The following is a 22,520-nucleotide window of genomic DNA, read 5'->3' as shown; positions in this document are numbered from 1 at the left end:
AGGCGCTGGAATGTGGCGACTAGGGGCTTTTCACAGTAACTTCATTGAAGCCTACTTGTGACAATAAGCGATTATTATTATCTTTCATTTCTAGAAATCTATCCATCTATGTCCTGGAGGTGCATCCTTCCTGCATCAACCCTGTTGAGTACTCTAAGAATTTTGCACACTTCAATGAGAGCACCTCTCATTCCAAACTCCAGGGAATACAGGCCCACTCTTCTCAATCTCTCCTCATATGAGGGGCTGGTTTAGCACACTGGGCTAAATCGCTGGCTTTTAAAGGAGACCAAGGCAGGTTAGCAGCACGGTTCAATTCCCGTACCAGCCTCCCTGAACAGGCGCCGCCGGAATGTGGCGACTAGGGGCTTTTCACAGTAACTACATTGAAGCCTACTCGTGACAATAAGCAATTTTCATTTCATTTCATTCATGACAATCCCACCATCCCCAAGAATCAGTTTGGCAAACCTTCGCTGCACTCCCTCTATGGAAAGTATATATTTTGTTAGGAAAGGAGACCAAAACTGCACACAATATTCCAGGTGGGGTCTCATCAAGGTTCTGTATAATTGCAGTTCGACATCTTCACTCCCACACTTAAATCCTCTTGCAATAAAGGCCAATATACCATTTGCCTTCTTAATTGCTTGCTGTACCTGCAGGTTAGCTTTCAGTGAGTTATGGACAAGGACATCAACACTTCCCAATCTTTCCTCGTTTAAGGAATACTGTGGGGGAGATTCTGGTACGACCGTTTCTGGCCCCCACAGGTTCACGCCGCTCCAGCCTCCTTTCGCGGCGCCAGATGGGTGCGGCTCCAACCCGTGCATGCGCGGAGGACTTCTTTAACTCGCCGGCCCCGACTCGGTGTTCAGGGGCCGGCACACCAGAAAGTAGGTCCGGGGGGGGGGGGGAAAGGCCGGCCCGCCGATCGGTGAGCCCCGATCGCGGGCCAGATCCCATCGGAGCCCCCCCCCACAGGCCGCCCCCTGACCGTTCCCGCCAGCAGCGACCAGGGTTGAACGACGCCGGGGGGATTCTGTCGTATCGGCACGGCCGCTCGGCCCATTCGGGCCGGAGAGTTGGTGGCCCCGGCGAGTCCAGCGGCCCCGTCATACACGTCGGCGCAAATGGCGCCGATTCTCCGCACCGCCGGGACGCGATTGCGGCGATTCTCCGGCCTGGCGCGGCGCTCGGAGATTCGCCCCCTGTGTATATCTGGTTTTCTGACCAAAGTGGATAACTTCACATTATATTCTATCTGTCATGTTCTTGCCCATTCACTCAGCCTGTTTAAATCTCCTTGAAGCCTCTTTGCATCTTTCTCACACCCCAGATTCCCAGCTAACTTTGTCATCAGCAAATTTGGAAATGTTACATTTGGTCCCCTTGCAAATCATTGATACAGATTGTGGATAGCTGGGGGCCAAGCATTAACCCTTGCAGCACCCTGCAGTCACAGCCTGCCAACCTGAAAGTGACCCGTTTCTTCGTACTCTCAGTTTTCTGTTCATTGACCAATTCTCAAACCATGTCAATACATTACCCTCAATCCCATGTGTTCTAATTCTGCTTACTTAACCTCTTGTGTGGGACCTTATCAAAAGCCTTCTGAAAATCCAAATCCACCACACCCACAGGTTCCCCTTTATGTACCCTGCTAGTTACATCCTCAGAGGACTCTAACAGGTTTGTCAAACATAACTCCCCTTTCATAAATCCATGCTGATTCTGTCCAATCTCACATCCTTTATAATAGATTCCAGTATTTTCCCTGCTGCTGAGGTCAGGCTATATGGTTTGTCGTCAGCTGATTTCCGTCTCCCTCCTTTCTTAAATAGTTGGGTTATATTTGCTACCTTCCAATCTGCAGGAACTGTTCCAGAGTCCACAGTATTTTGGGAGCGCAGCACCAAATGCATCCACTATCGCTACAGCAGCCAGCCGTTTCAACTCTTTTGAATAATGCGGTCCAGGGCATTTCCCAGCGTTCAGTCCCAGTAATTTTTACAGAGCTACGTTTTTACTCATACTAATTATCTTCAGTTCCTCATCCTTGCTAGTCCTTTGGTTCTCTTCTGGAAGATTTTTCACATCTTCCTCCATGAAGACAACGTACTTGTTTAGTTTCTCCTCTATTATCCCCCATTATAATACTCTCCTGTCTCAACCTGTAAGGGACCCACAATTGCCTTCGCCAATCTTTTCCTTTTCACGTATCTATAGAAGCTATTACAGTCCATTTCTACATTTTTGCTATTTTTCTTTCATCTTCTATTTTCCCTTTCCTGATCATTTTCTTGGGCCCTAACCCTAATCCCTTGCTGAATTTGAAAATGCTCCGAATCCTCAGGTTTACTACTTGTTTTGGCAGCTTTATAAGCCTCTACCTTTGATCTAATACAATCCTAAACTTCTCTTGTTAGCCGCTGTTGTATCACCTTTCCTGCTGGGTTTATGTGCCTCAAAGGAATGTAAATTTGTTGTAAACTGCGTATTAATTCCTTAAATGCTGGCCATTGCCAATCGAACAGGATATCTTTCAATGCAGGTTCCCACAGCCAAGTTGCTCCTCATACCTTCGTAGTTTCCTTTGTCCAGATATAAGAGCCGTGTTTTGGAGCGAGGTTTGAACCCATCAGTTTCGGACTCGGAGTGCTCCCATTGAGCTACGCTGCTGAAAAGGACTCGGCGTACATGCCGTAACATCACAGAGAGCCAGCTCAGGAGCCACAACTTGTATTTATACCTTGAACATAATAAAATGTCCCAAAGCACTTCACAGGAGCAGTATAAGCAAAATTCGGCAGGAAGCCAAACAGAGCAGGTGTCACATGCTTGATCCAGAAGGTAGGTTTTAAAGTGTTTCTTAACAGGAGAAAACAGAGGGAGGAGGCGGAGGGAAGGAATTTCAGAGCTTAGCGCCGAGGCAGCTGGAAGTATTGCCACCATTTTGTTTTTAAATTGACCTTTTCATGGGAAGTACGCATCGCTGGCAAGGGCAGAATTTGTTGCCCATTCCCAGTTGCCCTTGAACTTTGTGACATTTCAGAGGGAAGAATCAACCACATTACGTTGGGTCTGGAGTCACGTGTAGGGCAGACCAGGTAAGGAAGGCAGGTTTCCTTCCCTAAAGGGATCAGGGGTGAACTGGCAAGGTGGATACAGAACTGGCTAGGCCATAGAAGGCAGAGGGTAGCAATGGAGGGATGCTTTTCTAATTGGAGGGCTGTGACCAGTGGTGTTCCACAGGGATCAGTGCTGGGACCTTTGCTCTTTGTAGTATATATAAATGATTTGGAGGAAAATGTAACTGGTCTGATTAGTAAGTTTGCAGACGACACAAAGGTTAGTGGAATTGCGGATAGCGATGAGGACTGTCTGAGGATACAGCAGGATTTAGATTGTCTGGAGACTTGGGCGGAGAGATGGCAGATGGAGTTTAATCCGGACAAATGTGAGGTAATGCATTTTGGAAGGTCTAATGCAGGTAGGGAATATACAGTGAATGGTAGAACCCTCAAGAGTATTGAAAGTCAAAGAGATCTAGGAGTACAGGTCCACAGGTCACTGAAAGAGGCAACACAGGTGGAGAAGGTAGTCAAGAAGGCATACGGCATGCTTGCCTTCATTGGCCGGGGCATTGAGTATAAGAATTGGCAAGTCATGTTGCAGCTGTATAGAACCTTAGTTAGGCCACACTTGGAGTATAGTGTTCAATTCTGGTCGCCACACTACCAGAAGGATGTGGAGGCTTTAGAGAGGGTGCAGAAGAGATTTACCAGAATGTTGCCTGGTATGGAGGGCATAAGCTATGAGGAGCGGTTGAATAAACTCGGTTTGTTCTCACTGGTACGAAGGAGGTTGAGGGGAGACCTGATAGAGGTATACAAAATTATGAGGGGCATAGACAGAGTGGATAGTCAGAGGCTTTTCCCCAGGGTAGAGGGGTCAATTACTAGGGGGCATAGGTTTAAGGTGAGAGGGGCAAGGTTTAGAGTAGATGTACGAGGCAAGTTTTTTACGCAGAGGGTAGTGGGTACCTGGAACTCGCTACCGGAGGAGGTAGTGGAAGCAGGGACGATAGGGACATTTAAGGGGCATCTTGACAAATATATGAATAGGATGGGAATGGAAGGATACGGACCCAGGAAGGGTAGAAGATTGTAGTTTAGTCGGGCAGTATGGTCGGCACGGGCTTGGAGGGCCGAAGGGCCTGTTCCTGTGCTGTACATTTCTTTGTTCTTTGTTTGTTTGTAGTGAACCAGATTGGTTTTCATGACAATGGTCACCATCCCAGATTTAATTATTTAAATTCAATTCCATTAGCTACAATAGTGGGATTTGAATCCTCGCCCCCAGAGCATCAACCTTGGCCTCTGGATTCCTGACCCAGCGACATTACCACTACCTCCCCCTAATTACTGAGCGATTCAAACTGGGAGTGCTGAAGACAGAGAAATGAGATGAGCACTCAGGTACTTTGGAGCGGTTTGGGGTTGGAGGAGATGACAGAGATGAGGATATCTGAGGCTATGAAAGCACGAATGAGAGTTTAAGATTGCTTGATTGGGGCGTCACGGTGGGCCTCACAGTGCCTGGGATCCCGGTTCAATTCCGGCCTTGGGTCAGTGTGTGGAGTTTGTACGCACCCACCCCGTCTGCGTGGGTTTCCTCCGGGTGCTCCGGTTTCCTCCCACGGTCCATAGGTGTGTAGGTTAAGTGTTTTTTGATCCATGGATAAGACTCAAGACTGATTGGCTTTTACATCGAATGTAGAGCTCAGAAACAGGGTAGTCAGGCGTGGTATTATCAGGTATTGCAGTACCCGAGAGGCTGAAGACCATTGGTTAAACCTAGGAGTTTACCATTGGCTGTTTGGTATGTAGCTCCGCCCTGACAGTCGGGGTATAAGAACCGGTGCCGTCCCAGCAGCCCTCATTCTGTACCGAAGCTGCTGGGGAACAGTTCTAGTATATTAAAGCCTTCAGTTATGTTACTACCTCGTCTTTAATCGTAATTGTCCGTGCATCAATTTAATAGACTACACTTAAGCTGAAAGGATGGATCTCCGAAACAAGCCGGAGTGTCTACAACTCAGCCCCCACGCGGAGAACTCAGCGGCGATATTTAAGCACTGGCTGGCGTGTTTTAAAGGCTACCTCGAGACGGCCGGAGGCACATCCTCAGGAGAACAGAAACTGCATCTCCTGCACTCAAGGGTCAGCCCTGGGATCTACACCCTCCTCGAGGAGGCGGAGGACTTTGATGCTGCGATCGACCTGTTAAAAGGACATTATATCTGCCCTGTAAATCAGGTCTACGCACGTCACCTGCTTGCAACTAGACGGCAAAGCCCCGGGGAATCGTTGGAGGAGTTCTAACGTGCGCTACTGGTGCTGGGCAGAAACTGTGGCGGCCCGCAAGTTTTGGGGAGCGAGCACACGGAGCTCCTAATCCGGGATGCCTTCATAGCAGGTATGAGCTCCTCAGAGATCCGCCAAAGACTCTTAGAAAAAGACACCAGGGGACTTAGAGAGGCACGGGCCTTGGCAGGGACCATGGATGTTGCCTCCAGAAACGCGCAATCCTATGTGCCCGACTGCACGGCGGCCCCCTGGGCTGCGTGGCATCCCGCTGCGGCAGCCACACAGACCTTCCCCGTGTCCCCGCAGGCCTGCGCTGTCAGACGGCCCGCTACCTCCGTCGGGCCCCGCTGTTTCTTCTGCGGGCAGGCGAAGCACCCCCGTCAGCGCTGCCTGGCCCGCACCCCCACCTGCAAAGGGTGCGGCAAGAAGGGCCATTTTGTGGGGGTCTGCCAGGCACGAGCCGTGGCCGCGGTCTCCAGCAACTCCGGACCGCCGCGGCAACCTTCCCTTCGGGCCCCAGGCGGCCAGCACTCATCGCCACCCCCATATCCTAGGGCCACGTGCGACCCACAGGGGCGGCCATCTTGCCCCTCGGACATCACGCTGGATGGATGGGCGCCGCCATTTTGTCCATCCCCGCCGCCATTTTGTCCATCCCCGACCACCATGTGCGACCCATGGGAGATGCCATCTTGGATGGGGCACCAGGCCCCCAGCACGGCCGACTACACGCTGCCCGATCAAAACCCGCAACTACTTAATCTGGCCTCGGTGACTCTGGACCAAAATCGACCTCGGACACTCGCAACAGCAACGACGACGGTCTTCATCAATGGCCACGAGACGTCCTGCCTGATCGACTCTGGGAGCACGGAAAGCTTTATACACCCCGACACGGTAAGGCGCTGTTCACTTGTTACCCACCCTGTAAACCAAAGAATCTCCCTGGTCACACTCGGTGGAGATAAAGGGGTTCTGCCTAGCGAACCTCACTGTCCAAGGCAGGAAATTCAACAATTTCCGCCTGTGTGTCCTGCCGCACCTCTGTGCGGCTACACTCCTGGGGTTGGACTTTCAATGTAACTTGCAAAGCCTGACATTCAAATTCGGCGGCCCTATACCCCCCCCTCACTGTCTGCGACCTCGCCACCCTTAAGGTCGACCCGCCTTCCCTGTTTGCGAACCTCACCCCGGATTGCAAACCCGTCGCCACCAGGAGCAGACGGTACAGTGCCCAGGACCGGACCTTCATCAGGTCAGAGGTCCAAAGGCTACTGAGGGAAGGGGTCATTGAAGCGAGCAACAGTCCCTGGAGAGCTCAAGTAGTGGTGGTAAAGACCAGGGAGAAACATAGGATGGTCATTGACTACAGTCAGACCATCAACAGGTTTACGCAGCTGGATGCGTACCCTCTCCCCCGCATATCCAACCTGGTAAACAGGATCGTGCAATATAAGGTCTTCTCCACGGTGGATCTCAAGTCCGCCTACCATCAGCTACCCCTCCGTACTAGTGACCGCCAGTACACTGCCTTCGAAGCAGATGGGCGGCTCTATCATTTTTTAAGGGTTCCCTTTGGTGTCACTAATGGGGTCTCGGTCTTCCAACAAGAGATGGACCGAATGGTTGACCGGTACGGCTTACGCGCAACGTTCCCGTACCTTGATAACGTCACCATCTGCGGCCATGACCAGCAGGACTACGACACCAACCTCCGAAAATTTCTCCAGACCGCGAAAATCCTTAACTTAACGTATAATAAAGATAAATGCGTATTTAGCACCGACCGTCTAGCCATTCTGGGCTACGTAGTGCGAAATGGAGTGATAGGCCCCGACCCTGAACGAATGCGCCCCCTTATGGAGTTCCCCCTCCCTCACTGCCCCAAGGCCCTGAAGCGCTACCTCGGGTTTTTCAGTTATTACGCCCAGTGGGTCCCTAACTACGCAGACAAAGCCTGACCCCTAATCCAGTCCACAACCTTCCCCCTGTCGACGGAGGCCCGCCAGGCCTTTAGCCTCATCAAAGCAGACATTGCAAAGGCCACGATGCGCGCCATCGACGAGTCTCTCCCCTTCCAGGTCGAGAGCGATGCGTCCGACGTAGCTCTGGCCGCCACCCTCAACCAAGCGGGTAGACCCGTGGCCTTCTTCTCCTGCACCCTCCATGCTTCCGAAATTCACCATTCCTCGGTCGAAAAAGAGGCACAAGCCATAGTAGAAGCTGTGCAACATTGGAGGCATTACCGGGCCGGCAGGAGATTCACTCTCCTCACTGACCAACGGTCGGTGGCGTTCATGTTCGATAATGCACAGCGGGGCAAGATAAAAAACGACAAGATCTTGCGGTGGAGGATAGAACTCTCCACCTACAACTGCGAGATCTTGTATCGTCCCAGGAAGCTAAACGAGCCTCCTGATGCCCTGTCCCGCGGCACATGTGCCACCGCACAAGTGGACCTCCTCCGAGCCCTCCACGAGGACCTCTGCCACCCGAGGGTCACTCGTTTTTTCCACTTTATCAAGACCTGCAACCTGCCCTACTCCATCGAGGAGGTCAGGACAGCCACCAGGGACTGCCGTATCTGCGCGGAGTGCAAACCACACTTCTACCGACCAGCACCTGATAAAGGCTTCCCGTCGCTTTGAACGCCTCAGCATGGACTTCAAAGGCCCCCTCCCCTCCACTGACCGCAACACGTACTTCCTGAATGTGATTGACGAGTACTCCCGTTCCCATTCGCTATCCCCTGCCCAGACATGACCGCAACCACCGTCATCAAGGCCCTCCAGGGTATCTTTACACTGTTCGGTTTCCCCGCGTACATACACAGTGATAGGGGGTCCCCCTTTGTGAGCGACGAACTGCGTCAATTCCTGCTCAACAGGGGCATTGCCTCAAGCAGGACGACCAGTTACAACCTCCGGGGAAATGGGCAGGTAGAGAGGGAGAACGGAACGGTCTGGAAGACCGTTCCACTGGCCCTACGATCCAGGAATCTCCCAGTCTCCCGCTGGCAAGAAGTCCTCCCGGAGGTCCTCCACGCCATCCGGTCACTGCTCTGTACAACTACCAACCAGACACCTCATGAACGTCTCCTCGTCTTCCCCAGGAAGTCCTCCTCCGGGACCTCGCTCCCAACCTGGCTAGCAACACCCGGACCCATCCTGCTCCGGAAGCACGTGCGGGCGCACAAGTTGGACCCGTTGGTCGAGAGGGTCCACTTGCTGCACGCTAACCCCCAGTACGCCTACGTGGCGTTCCCTGACGGCCGGCAAGATACAGTCTCCCTTCGGGACCTGGCGCCCGCCGGAACCCCACGCGCACCCGAACCATTACCCCGCCCCCCTCCACAGCACCTCACAGGAACATCAGTCCTCCCGCCGCTCCTGCCTAGGCCCTCCCACCCACCGACGCCCCCTACAGGCGCTCCCCTCTTGTGTCAACCGTTTGCCCCACCAGCGCCGTCTAGGGGTGACGAAGCTGCCATGGAGGCCGAAGCCACGCTCCCGGAGTCGCAGATGCCCGGACCCCCACCAGAATCACCACCGAAGCTCAGACGATCCAGGAGGACGACCAGGCCACCCGACCGACTGATTGTTTCAGTGTAACTGTAACTGTAAATGAACATTGAATGTATATATCTTCCACGCTTGTAAATATTCTCGACAGCTCTGTAAGGAGGTATCACGGTACCTCCATATCTGATCATACCATGTTAGACGCATTTGTAACCACTGGCCACCTCCCCCGCCGGACTCTTTTTTAACAGGGGGTGAATGTGGTATTATCAGGTATTGCAGTACCCGAGAGGCTGAAGGCCATTGGTTAAACCTAAGAGTTTACCATTGGCTGTTTTGTATGTAGCTCCGCCCTGACAGGCGGGGTATAAGAACCGGTGCCGTCCCAGCAGCCCTCATTCTGTACCGAAGCTGCTGGGGAACAGTTCTAGTCTATTAAAGCCTTCAGTTATGTTACTACCTCGTCTTTAATCATAATTGATCGTGCATCATCAGGACAAGAGGTTTAAGCTCCACAATTCTCCTCCCATGCTACTTCAGAAAACTCTAACTGCATAACCCTTTATTCTGTTCTCCCTCGTGTACGTAGCTTGACGCCGCTATGCTATTCACCTCAACCAATGTGGCAGCCTTCTTCTGTGCTTCTGCATCCTTCATAAAATATGACCGGAACTATTGCACCCATATTCCAATTGTGGTCAAACCAAGGTTTGATACACGTTTAACAATAACTTTTCTGCCTCACATAACTCGTCTGACGAACACCAGGCGTGGCAGCATTGCAGAGGATAAAACCAGAGAGAGTGTACCTGTATGAGAGAACGCATGTTGGCGAAGTGAGTGTCCATGGCTCCTCCGTGCGGAAAGTTCTGGTTCATCCTCTTCATCAGCTGGGTGAAGCAGCTGAACGCCATAGCCTCTGGACAAGGGCAGCAAGACAAAGTGGTGAGGGACGGACAAACAGAAGGAATGCAATTTCACCCGTAGATGTTCCTGCGGGTGGGGTGGAGTGGGGGGAGGGGAAGAGGAGGGGTGGGGAGGTTCTCAAAGAGCTGACTCCTCATTTTCAATCCTATGACTGTGCACTGACAGGTTGAATACAAAGCATTTCCCATAAACTAATGTGGCAGGGGGATGGGAACCGATGCAGGAAGTTGGAAGGTAGTAAAACAGGGACAGAAATAAAAGGCAGTAAGGGGGAAAGTGTAAGGCAGAGAAGCCAGAGTCAAAAATCAAAAAGGGCGACAGTACAAGGTACAGTGACTGAGGGGAGCTCAGTGAATAGGACCAGGAATACTAAAAGAAATAAAACGGGAAGTGAAAACATTAATGGTAAGCGATGCGGCAGGTTGTTACAGGAAGATGTGGGTTCGACGACAAGGAAAATTAGGAGAAAGGTTAAGAGGAAATATAACTTAGGAGAGGTTACTGATCGAGGTGTTAAGATTAAGAACAGAGGTAAAAAAGCCAACATAAGTGTACTTTACCTGAATGCTCGTAGTATTCGCCATTACTGAAACATGGTTAAAGGATGGTCACGACTGGGAGTTAAATATCCAAGGGTATCAAGCTTTTCGGAAGGACAGAGTGGATGGTAAGGGAGGTGGTGTAGCTCTGTTATTTAAGGATGCCATCCGGGCAACAGTAAGGGATGACATCGGTGCTATGGAGGATAAGGTTGAATCCATTTGGGTGGAAATCAGGAATAGTAAGGCGAAAAAGGTCACTGATAGGAGTAATCTATAGGCCACCAAATAGTAACATTATGGTGGGGCAGGCTATAAACAAAGAAATAACAGATGCATGTAGAAATGGTACAGCAGTTATCATGGGGGATTTTAATCCACATGTTGATTGGTTTAACCAGGTCGGTCAAGGCAGCCTTGAGGAGGAGTTTATAGAATGTATCCGCGATAGTTTCCTCGAACAGTATGTAATGGAACCTACGAGGGAACAAGCGGTCCTAGATCTGGTCCTGTGTAATGAGACAGGATTGATTCAGGATCTCATAGTTAGGGATCCTCTCGGAAGGAGCGATCACAATATGGTGGAATTTAAAATACAGATGGAGGGTGAGAAGGTAAAATCAAGCACTAGTGTTTTGTGCTTAAACAAAGGAGATTACAATGGGATGAGAGAAGAACTAGCTAAGGTAGACTGGGAGCAAAGATTTTATGGTGAAACAGTTGAGGAACAGTGGAGAACCTTCCAAGTGATTTTTCACAGTGCCCAGCAAAGGTTTATACCAACAAAAAGGAAGGACGGTAAAAAGAGGGACAATCGACCGTGGATATCTAAGGCAATAAGGGAGAGTATCAAATTGAAGGAAAAAACATACAAAGTAGCAAAGATCAGTGGGAGACTAGAGGACTGGGAAATCTTTAGGGGGCAACAGAAAGCTACTAAAAAAGCTATAAAGAAGAGTAAGATAGATTATGAGAGTAAACTTGCTCAGAATATAAAAACAGAGAGTAAAAGTTTCTACAAATACATAAAACAAAAAAGAGTGGCTAAGGTAAATATTGGTCCTTTAGAGGATGAGAAGGGAGATTTAATAATGGGAGATGAGGAAATGGCTGAGGAACTGAACAGGTTTTTTGGGTCGGTCTTCACAGTGGAAGACACAAATAACATGCCAGGGACTGATGGAAATGAGGCTATGACAGGTGAGGACCTTGAGAGGATTGATATCACCAAGGAGGTAGTGATGGGCAAGCTAATGGGGCTAAAGATAGACAAGTCTCCTGGCCCTGATGGAATGCATCCCAGAGTGCTAAAAGAGATGGCTAGGGAAATTGCAAATGCACTAGTGATAATTTACCAAAATTCACTAGACTCTGGGGTGGTCCCGGCGGATTGGAAATTAGCAAACGTGACACCACTGTTTAAAAAAGGAGGTAGGCAGAAAGTGGGTAATTATAGGCCAGTGAGCTTAACTTCGGTAGTAGGGAAGATGCTGGAATCTATCATCAAGGAAGAAATAGCGAGGCATCTGGATGGAAATTGTCCCATTGGACAGATGCAGCATGGGTTCATAAAGGGCAGGTCGTGCCTAACTAATTTAGTGGAATCTTTTGCGGACATTAACAGTGCGGTAGATAACGGGGAGCCAATGGATGTGGTATATCTGGATTTCCAGAAAGCCTTTGACAAGGTGCCACACAAAAGGTTGTTGCATAAGATAAAGATGCATGGCATTAAGGGGAAAGTAGGAGCATGGATAGAGGATTGGTTAATTAATAGAAAGCAAAGAGTGGGGATTAATGGGTGTTTCTCTGGTTGGCTATCAGTAGCTAGTGGTGTCCCTCAGGGATCAGTGTTGGGCCCACAACTGTTCACAATTTACATAGATGATTTGGAGTTGGGGACCAAGGGCAATGTGTCCAAGTTTGCAGACGACACTAAGATAAGTGGTAAAGCAAAAAGTGCAGAGGATACTGGAAGTCTGCAGAGGGATTTGGACAGGCTAAGTGAATGGGCTAGGGTCTGGCAGATGGAATACAATGTTGACAAATGTGAGGTTATCCATTTTGGTAAGAATAACGGCAAAAGGGATTATTATTTAAATGATAAAATATTAAAACATGCTGCTGTGCAGAGAGACCTGGGTGTGCTCGTGCATGAGTCGCAGAAAGTTGGTTTTCAGGTGCAACAGGTGATTAAGAAAGCAAATGGAATTTTGTCCTTCATTGCTAGAGGGATGGAGTTTAAGACTAGGGAGGTTATGCTGCAATTGTATAAGGTGTTAGTGAGGCCACACCTGGAGTATTGTGTTCAGTTTTGGTCTCCTTACTTGAGAAAGGACGTACTGGCACTGGAGGGTGTGCAGAGGAGATTCACTAGGTTAATCCCAGAGCTGAAGGGGTTGGATTACGAGGAGAGGTTGAGTAGACTGGGACTATACTCGTTGGAATTTAGAAGGATGAGGGGGGATCTTATAGAAACATATAAGATTATGAAGGGAATAGATAGGATAGAAGCGGGCAGGTTGTTTCCACTGGCGGGTGAAAGCAGAACTAGGGGGCATAGCCTCAAAATAAGGGGAAGTAGATTTAGGACTGAGTTTAGGAGGAACTTCTTCACCCAAAGGGTTGTGAATCTATGGAATTCCTTGCCCAGTGAAGCAGTAGAGGTTCCTTCATTAAATGTTTTTAAGATAAAATAGATAGTTTTTTGAAGAATAAAGGGATTAAGGGTTATGGTGTTCAGGCCGGAAAGTGGAGCTGAGTCCACAAAAGATCAGCCATGATCTCATTGAATGGCGGAGCAGGCTCGAGGGGCCAGATGGCCTACTCCTGCTCCTAGTTCTTATGTTCTTATTCCAGGCTTGTGATCCAATAACTAAATTATTCCCAACAGCAGAGACTTGCAAAACATTTGTGATGAAATTAGCAACTGTACTGCAACAGCACTGCTTTCTATCCCAACCCATGTTCTTCCAGCCTTCCCACTCATCCCGTACCCATCCCATTCCTTTCACCTCTCCAATATCAGCGACATCTCAGCCCGTCTTCCTATCCCATCCTCATTCCCCATTTCATCCCTCCTAGCTGTCTCTTCCAATGTAATTCCCCCATGTTGCCCCCTCCCAGGATATCCCACTCCCTCCTGTGCCACCCCTCACCCATGCTGTCCACCCAACCTCCCCTCCCATGCCCTTTCCTCCCTCCCTCGTATGCTGTCCCTCTCCTTCCATCTTTCCCTTCCCTGACTTCTCTCCCTCCCTCTTCTGCCACCCCCCCCCCCCCCCCCCCATGCTGTTCCTCTGCCCACCCTCTCGTGCCGTCTGCCCTGGGTGACCAGATTTTCCAAAGTCAATACCGGACTGGCAAGCCTCGAGAAGGCGGGGTTCCATGATGATTGACATATTGGGAGTCAGTGGGGACGAGTAGATGTGATGACATGTGATAGCATCACCCAGAATCTGTCCAGCCAGAGTTGGCAACCCTACTAATTCACCCAATAGTTGAAGGCAGAGGTTACGAACCACAGACTTTGTTTTCAATGGCATTTCTGCATCATTTCTTTCGAAAAAACTGAACCAAGGCTTCATCTATCGCAATGGGTCAGCTGGAACCTTCTATTTCATTGTAACCTCACCGTGCAATGCACTATCTTGACCAATGTCGCTAATCGATTCGTTACACGGAGCTTCATGGAAATGTTTATGGACAGTAAATTTAGAAATGTCTCTGGCCTTTTTAAAACGAATTTACGTGCCCCTATTTTTTTCCTCCTATCTTCTTTTGGTCCCTCTCAGTTTTAAGTGTCATCTACTGGCCAGGATAATGATAAGTTGCGCTTCGCTGAGTTCTGGGCCGACCCCACTGATCGTTTGGGCATAGGAAATTGCGTCAGAGTGCCATGGGACTGACTTGATCTTTGACCTTCTTCATTAACAGCAAGGCTCTTGTTGGTGCGGAGTCCGTGCCGGAGCACCAAACGCTGGGCCACTGCACCGCCCTCACAATACCCTTCTGCTGCTTTCAGAACCCGGGACGAGGGTTAAAATGTTGATGGAGGAATCCAATTATCCGTTCACTCCCTTTGTCATTTTCTCAACGCAGGAGCAACCTTTTGAAATGGACAACCGTCCATCTCTATATTCTTACGGAGTCAAAACAAATAATCCTGCACTGGCTCTGTTGCCGGCAGACTGGGGAAATGATCTGCTGTGGAGCTGACCTCCAAATCACCTTTGGAGAGGATAGGCTATTCCAGCGGTGATTGGCAACTCACAAGAAAGATACCAGCACCAGACTGAGCCTTTCACCGTCAACTACCATTCTAATGCCCAGTGACAAAAGGCCCTTTTGACTAGGTTGGGATTGTTCTCGCTGGAGTTCAGAAGAATGAGGGGGGGGGGGGGGGATCTCATAGAGACGTATAAAATTCTAAAAGACCTAGACAGGGTAGATGCAGGGAAGATGTTCCCGATGGTGGGTGTGTCCAGAACTAGGAGTCACAGTCTGAGGATTCAGGGTAAACCATTTCGGACAGAGATGAGGAGACATTTCTTCACCCAAAGAGTGGTGAGCCTGTGGAATTCATTACCACAGGAAGTAGTTGATGTTAAAACATTGAATATATACAAGAGGCAGCTTGATGGCACTTGGGAAGAATGGGAACAAAGGCTATGGGGAGAAAGCAGGATTAGGCTATTGAGTTGGATGATCAGCCATGATCGTGATGATTGGCGGAGCAGGCTCGAAGGGCCAAAAGGCCACTTCCTGCTCCTATCTTCTATGTATCGAAAGGCTTTATCAGCTGGAAGATATCCTGGATTTCTGCTGCTGTATTCCAAATGATTGCTGGAATAGTCTACAGTGACAACTGACTGTTTGATCAGGCGGAGGTGGGTGGGTATCCTATGGAACTGTTTGATCGGTGGGGGTGGGGTATCCTATGGAACTGTTTGAGCAGGGGGTATCCTATGGAACTGTTTGAGCGGGGGGGGGGGGGTATCCTATGGAACTATTTGATCGGGTGGGTGGCCATCTTATGCAACAGTTTGATAGGTGGGGGTGGGGTATCCTAAGGAACTGTTTGATCGAGCAGGGGTGAATGGGTATCTTATGCGATAGTTTGATTGGGGGTGGGTGGGGGGCTTAATCTAAAACCATTTTCTAGCACTTGGTCCATAGCCTTGTATATTATGACGTTTAGCCTTGTATACTATGACGTATAGCCTTGTATACTATGACGTATAGCCTTGTATACTATGCCGTATAGCCTTGTATACTATGACGTTTAGCCTTGTATACTATGATGTATAGCCTTGTATACTATGACGTATAGCCTTGTATAGTATGACATTTAGCCTTGTATACTATGACATATAGCCTTGTATACTATGACGTATAGCCTTGTATACTATGACATATAGCCTTGTATACTATGACGTATAGACTTGTATGCTATGACGTTTCAAGCGCTCATCTATAAATGCTTCTTAAACTGTTGGGACACCGAGACCTTGAATGTAAACCTGGCATTTTCCAACAAAAAACGGAATGTCTGGTCACTGCAATATTCATGCTTTTGCAATGGTTGTGGAGCTTATAAACAAAGTCCAATCAAAGCCTTAAAATATCAGAGCCTGCATTTCAGTTAGTGGGGGAATCCAGAATAAAGAGGGCATAACTTTCAAATGAGAGCTATACCATTCAGATCTTCACACAAAGGTTAGAGGAAACCTCACGCCTTTTGCCACAAAACATCTGTTTTGCCACAAATGGAGTTGAGGTACGAATTGGCCAAGATCAAACTGAATGGCAGGAACAGGCTCAAGAAGCTGAAAGATCTTTTGCTGTTGCTATGGGTTTCAGAGCAGAGCTGCCTCACTCAGGGCCAGAGAGCTGCCTAATCAGCAAATGTAAATGAGGTACACTGGAGTCATAGAACAACCGGAAAGACATCTAAGTCTTCGCAGGATTACTTTAGAAATCCAATTTAGAATTATTATTGCCAATTAACATTGACTTTAAAAAAATGTTGTGAGCTGCTCGATTTAATTAAATTTAATGAAATCATAAACTTGCCATCGTCCAGGACAACCAGCAGCGGGGCCAGAAGGTCACACATTCCCTGCACATAACCAATCTCTAAATGCTGCCAGATGTAACTGCAAAAGGAGCAAACAATGTTAAAATAATTAATGATGCAAACTTTGGTCCCACTGTCCGTATCATTCTCGCATTATCTGTTTTAAGAAGTTGTATTCGTTCCCTTCATAAACTTTTAGGAGTTTTCCACAATATTTATAGAATCCCTGCAGTGCAGAAGGAGATTCGACCCAATGTAGTCTGCACCGATTGCCCAAAAGAGCACTTTACCTCAGCCCACACCCCCGTCCTATCCCCGCTCATGGCCTCGGCCCACCCCCCCGGTCCTATCCCCGCTCATGGCCAATCTACCTAACCTAATTTTTGGACTGTGGGAGGAAACCGGAGCACCCGGAGGAAATCCATGCAGACATGGGGGGGTGCAAACTCCACACAGTCACCCGAGGCCATAATCGAACCCAGGTTCCTGGTGCTGCGGGACAGCAATGCTAACCACTGTGCCACCAGCTTTGTTCATTATCCCTTCTAAGCTAGTATTTGTCCAGAATCCTGGGCAAAATTCTCCCCCAACGGCGCGATGTCCGCCGACTGGCGCCAAAAACGGCGCCAATCAGACGGGCATCGCGCCGGCCCAAAGGTGCGGAATGCTCCGCATCTTTGGGGGCCGAGCCCCGACATTGAGGGGCTAGGCCGGCGCCGGAGGGATTTCCGCCCCGCCAGCTGGCGGAAATGGCGTTTGTTGCCCCGCCAGCTGGCGGAAATGACGTTTGTTGCACCGCCAGCTGGCGCGGAAATGCGGCGCATGCGCGGGAGCGTCAGCGGCCGCCGACAGTTTCCCGCGCATGCGCAGTGGGGAGAGTCTCTTCCGCCTCCGCCATGGTGGAGGCCGTGGCGGAGGCGGAAGGGAAAGAGTGCCCCCACGGCACAGGCCCACCCGCGGATCGGTGGGCCCCGATCGCGGGCCAGGCCACCGTGGGGGCACCCCCCGGGGTCAGATCGCCCCGCGGCCCCCCCAGGAACCCGGAGCCCGCCCACGCCGCCTGGTCCCGCCGGTAAATACCAGCTTTGATTTATGCCGGCGGGACAGGCAATTTCTGGGCGGGACTTTGGCCCATCCGGGCCAGAGAATTGAGCGGGGGGTCCCGCCAACCGGCGCGGCCCGATTCCCGCCCCCGCCCAATCTCCGGTACCGGAGACTTCGGCGGGGGCGGGATTCACGGCGGCCAACGGCCATTCTCCGACCCGGCGGGGGGGTCGGAGAATGACGCTCCCTGTCTCTTCATGCTGCCCTCCCATCTCTAAACTCTTTCAGGTTGGATATAATTCTAGTCATGCTCCTCACAATCCAACTTGAACGCTGATCACCAATCTCACGGGACGTAACCCTCTTGTTCAGCCTGCCATCTGCCGCCGTATCAAGGTGTATTTTTAAAAAATCACAATGGACAAGACCTACCTGCACATGACATTGCGTAGCTTCTCCAGATTAGCGGGCGTGAAGTACCAGTAGTTGCGGTCACAGCGCTGAACATCCTTTTCTATCCTGTGCAGGTTGACTGTATACATGTCCAGCAATTCTTGCTAAAAGATTGTTTAAAAGAGACACACGATATAGCTTGACTAACAAAAGCACAAAGAAAATCAACATGCCAACTTCTGCCAGGAATGGTGCCAAGTGGCAGTATGGCAGCACCGTCCAAGGAGGAATTAATGCAGCTGCGGCATCCATTGACCAGACAATGGCTCTGGACCTGCAGATCATCGTAAAGGTCTTCTGGATCATGGGGAAAGTGGGAATAGGAGAAACTGAATAGAAGCTTAGGAACTTGGAAATATTGGTTGGTAGGTTCTGGGAGCTTTATAAATAACCTGGTGAATTGTCAGAGGGATTTAGACTTGGTTTTGAATCAGGCAGTCCAACTTTGCCCTTTGTGAAAGCTCCAAATGTCTAGTTTTGAAGCTTCGACCATCATGAGTATGAGGCAACCTTGATGGACCAGTTGGGTATTTGTCTGACCATCATCTTTGAACACTCAATGCGGACGCTGAGCACTTGGGGCAGAACATATTTTCTTTTCCCCAGTTTCAGCACCCCTCACCCTTGATAAGCAAAGTTTTGCTTTTGTTTTTACATAAAATGGAAAACAAGGGGAAATGGCCCGTGGTCAAGACAAAAGTGCTGCCATATAGATCTACTGGCTTTGTGCGAAACCTTTGGGATTAAATCTAAGGAGGCAACAGCAATTTGGAGCTCGTTGGCTCTGAATACTCACAGTGTATGTCACTCCAGTGGAGGAGGCTGGGGAAATTGCATGAGCATTGCCCTCTGCCATACTCAGCTGGTGACAAAAGCCTTCCAATTCTGGCCCAACAGGTACTGCTTCGTCTTGTCCAATCAGCTCTTGCTCAGTCACGTTCTCTGTTATTTTAAACATAGGACGGTCGCCTTTTGACTCCTCATGGTCAGGATCTGATCCTCCTGTCACAGGAACTACCTCTTTTGAACCTTTTGCCATAGGAACCATTTCTTTTGATCCTTCCACCACAGGAACTACTTCTTTTGATCCTCCTTCCACAGTAACCACTTCTTTTGATCCTTCCGCCACAGGAATCACTTCATTTAATCTTTCCGAGACAGGAACCACTTCTGTTGATCCTTGCAAGAGAGGAACCACTTCTTTTGATCCTTCCAAGACAGGAACCACTTCTTTTGATCCTTGCAAGAGAGGAACCACTTCTTTTGACCCTTTCATCACAGGAACCACTTCTTTTGACCCTTTCATCACAGGAACTACTTCTTTTGACCCTTCCGCCACAGGAACCACTTCTTTTGATCCTTGCGCCACAGGAACCACTTCTTTTGACCCTTTCGTCACAGGAACTACTTCTTTTGACCCTTCCGCCACAGGAACCACTTCTTTTGATCCTTGCGCCACAGGAACCACTTCTTTTGACCCTTTCATCACAGGAACTACCTCTTTTGATCCTTCCGCCACAGGAACCACTTCTTTTGATCCTTGCGCCACAGGAACCACTTCTTTTGACCCTTTCATCACAGGAACTACTTCTTTTGATCCTTCCGCCACTGGAACTACTTCTTCAGATCTATTTGCCACAGCAACTGCTTCTTCAGATCCCTCTGCCACAGAAACTACTTCTTCAGATCCCTCTGCCACAGAAACTACTTCTTCAGATATATTTGCCGCAGCAACTATCTCTTCTGATCCCTTCACCACAGGAACTACTTTTTCTGTTTGGACCGTCACGGGAACTACTTTTTCGGATCCATCCACCAGGCGCATTGCTTCTTTGGATCCATGTGCTGTGGGAATGCCTTCCGGCAGCCGCTGCAGGGGAGGTGCCTTGTCCTGTAGCTCCACTTGGGGGTGAAATCCTTCCTCTGCTTTGCTTACCCCGCTCCCCCGCCTTTGTGCCAATGTTTGCTGACTGCACTGTATCACCTCCTCAGTGCTGAAGCTGCGCTCTGAGTAGCCCGACGTTGTGGAGAAATTGCGAGAGGACGGGTGCCCAGAGTCTGGCGAGCAGGCGCCATTTGGCACCGTGCCATTTGGAATGGGTGCTGCCGCTTTCTCGCTGCCAGTCCCCACTTCCTTCTCTGTTTGTTCACCCTCCGCCTCTTCCACAGACTCAAACACCTGAGAGCAACAAAAAAAACAGTCATTGAATCCCACGTATTCTGGTTTAAAAGTGTGGCCTATTTTCACCCGTCTCAGAGTTAAATGATTAACACGGCCCCCTTGCATTTAAATGGTCTTGCGTATGGTCTTGCTGGTTTCAACCCTAAATCTCTCACAACGGACACACTTCCCTCCCTCCCCGATCCCGCCTATGCCGTTTTGCATGGTTTGCCCGTCTCACGACTGGAAATCTCGGCCTAACGTCTCCTCGAGGTTGCTCACTCTCACATGTGGCTTCTTCAGGACCTTCCTGATTTACCCCTGCCACCTTGATTTAACTTTTCATTAAAGATCATTTGCATTTATTTACAGTAATGTTTCTCATGACTATGGGACGCCTCAAAGAGCTTCACTGCTTATGAACTATGTTTGAAGCCTAGTCACTGTGGTGAGGCAGGAAATGTGGCAGCCAATTTTCACACAGTAAGATCCCACAATCTGGCAATGATACGAATGGCCATTGCCGAACGTGAAATCGGGCAGGGCATAAACTGTCAAAAGTGTCAAACTGAAATGTGAAAGGTAACAGTCAGGCTGTCAAGGTGTTTAAACCTCCTGCTCTTTAAATCTTTGAATAAACGTCTGGCGTGTTTTTAAAAAATCATTGCTTGTGATTTAATTCTGTCTGTTAAGCGAAGCCTGAGGGTTACCATTATTGGATTAGTACTGCATGATTGATTTCACAACCTTCCATTATCACAGTAGGGTGCCGTCCAATTCATGGTTTGATTAACAACTCCAAATAGACTCTTTGAAGTGAGATTATGAATTCCACTTTTTGATTTCAGATTCTGTTAGCTTCCTAACAGCAGAGGTGGGTAAGAGTTCAGCCAGAGGCATGGGGCATCAATGACCAGCCTGGTCCTTTTCTACTGGCCTGGATTTTGCAACAATGGAGAGCTGCTCCATCTTCACGAAAATGGGCATTTCCGCAGGGCTGGGAAGGGGTCAGGATTTGTACATGCACATTTCGCAGAGGCAACTGCCCATTAAAATCAGCAGCTTCCTCCATTCAGGTTGGATTTTGGTGGCCCAGGTGCGCGAAATACGATGTGCGCTGATTAGACCTGGTAGGAGCAGGTCTGAATTTTGTGGGGTCCTTTGGAGAAGTGAGATACCTTTTTGGAGAAGTAGGATATTCCTTTAGATATGCCCCTTGGTCGCTGTTGGGAAAGGTCAAGTTCCTCTTGGGATTACTAAAGGTAGGCATGAATGTGCGTAAAAAGTGCATAAACCCAGTAACTGTTGGGCTCAATGGAACTGTCAAAAGTGTAAAACTGAAATGTGAAAGGTAACAGTCAGGCTGTCAAGGTATTTAAACCTCCTGCTCTTTAAATCTTTGAATAAACATCTGGCGTGTTTAAAAAAATCATTGCTTGTGATTTAATTCTGTCTGTTAAGCGAAGCCTGAGGTTTACCATTTTTGGATTAGTACTGCATGATTGATTTCACAACCTTCCATTATCACAGTAGGGTGCCTTCCAATTCATGGTTTGATTGACAACTCCAAATAGACTCTTTGAAGTGGGACTTTGAATTTCAATTTTTGATTTCAGGTAAGAAATTAAGCACTTGGATGAAATGTTCGAAGAATGTAAGTTACTGAATTTTTTTAATGAATGAGTGCTTTTAAAAAAAAAGTTTGCGATAAACACTTCCAAATTTATTTTATTTAATCTTAGCCTGGGTCCTGTGCGGATACTGAGTGACTTGGCATGGTAAGTATAAGAGCAAAGGGTGGTGCGTGGGGGGGGGGATTGGCATGAGTTGGCACTAAGTTGGCACAGGATCTGTAAAGGACCATGGCGGGGCTGATTAGAGTGACACGGGATGGCATGAGAGTATGAGGGGCCATAGGGATGCGTAAAGGGACATGAATTTGCATGGTGGGTATGGGAGGTTCACAAGAATGATCCCTGGAATGAAGAACTTGTCGTATGAGGAACGGTTGAGGACTCTGGATCTTATTGAAACTTACAGGATACTGCGAGGCCTGGATAGAGTGGATGTGGAGAGAATTTTTCCACTTGTAGGAGAAACTAGAACCAGAGGACACCATTTCTGACGAAAGGGACGATCCTTTAAAACAGAGATGAGGAGAAATTTCTTCAGCCAGAGGGTGGTGAATCTGTGGAACACTTCGCCGCAGAAGGCTGTGGAGGCCAAATCACTGAGTGTCTTTAAGACAGAGACAGATAGGGCCTTGATTAATAAGGGGATCAGGGGTTATGGGGAGAAGGCAGGAGAATGGGGATGAGAAAATATCAGCCATGATTGAATGGCGAAGCAGACTCGATGGGCCGAGTGGCCTAATTCTGCTCCTGTCTTATGGGAGGTCATAGGGGTGGGTAAAGAAGCATAAAT

At 49.0% G+C, this 22,520-nt stretch overlaps 1 protein-coding gene across 2 annotated transcripts in view; it reads right to left on the bottom strand.

Moving 5' to 3' along the window:
• sgsm1a (small G protein signaling modulator 1a) overlaps positions 1-22,520 on the bottom strand; it is a 303,238-nt gene that overhangs the window by 33,250 nt on the left and 247,468 nt on the right. For both annotated transcript variants that reach the window (XM_072477396.1, XM_072477309.1), the window contains exons 19-22: positions 18,732-20,114; positions 17,915-18,039; positions 16,435-16,517; positions 9,703-9,812 (exon numbers count right to left, since the gene is read on the bottom strand). In XM_072477396.1, coding sequence (XP_072333497.1) covers positions 9,703-9,812; positions 16,435-16,517; positions 17,915-18,039; positions 18,732-20,114 — 1,701 coding nt within the window. The remainder of the gene's footprint in view (positions 1-9,702; positions 9,813-16,434; positions 16,518-17,914; positions 18,040-18,731; positions 20,115-22,520) is intronic.

This window comes from Scyliorhinus torazame, chromosome 1, assembly GCF_047496885.1.
Source record: "Scyliorhinus torazame isolate Kashiwa2021f chromosome 1, sScyTor2.1, whole genome shotgun sequence".
NCBI lineage: Eukaryota > Metazoa > Chordata > Chondrichthyes > Carcharhiniformes > Scyliorhinidae > Scyliorhinus > Scyliorhinus torazame.
Note: the sequence above shows the minus strand (reverse complement) of the source record. Positions and strands in the feature narration are given on the sequence as shown.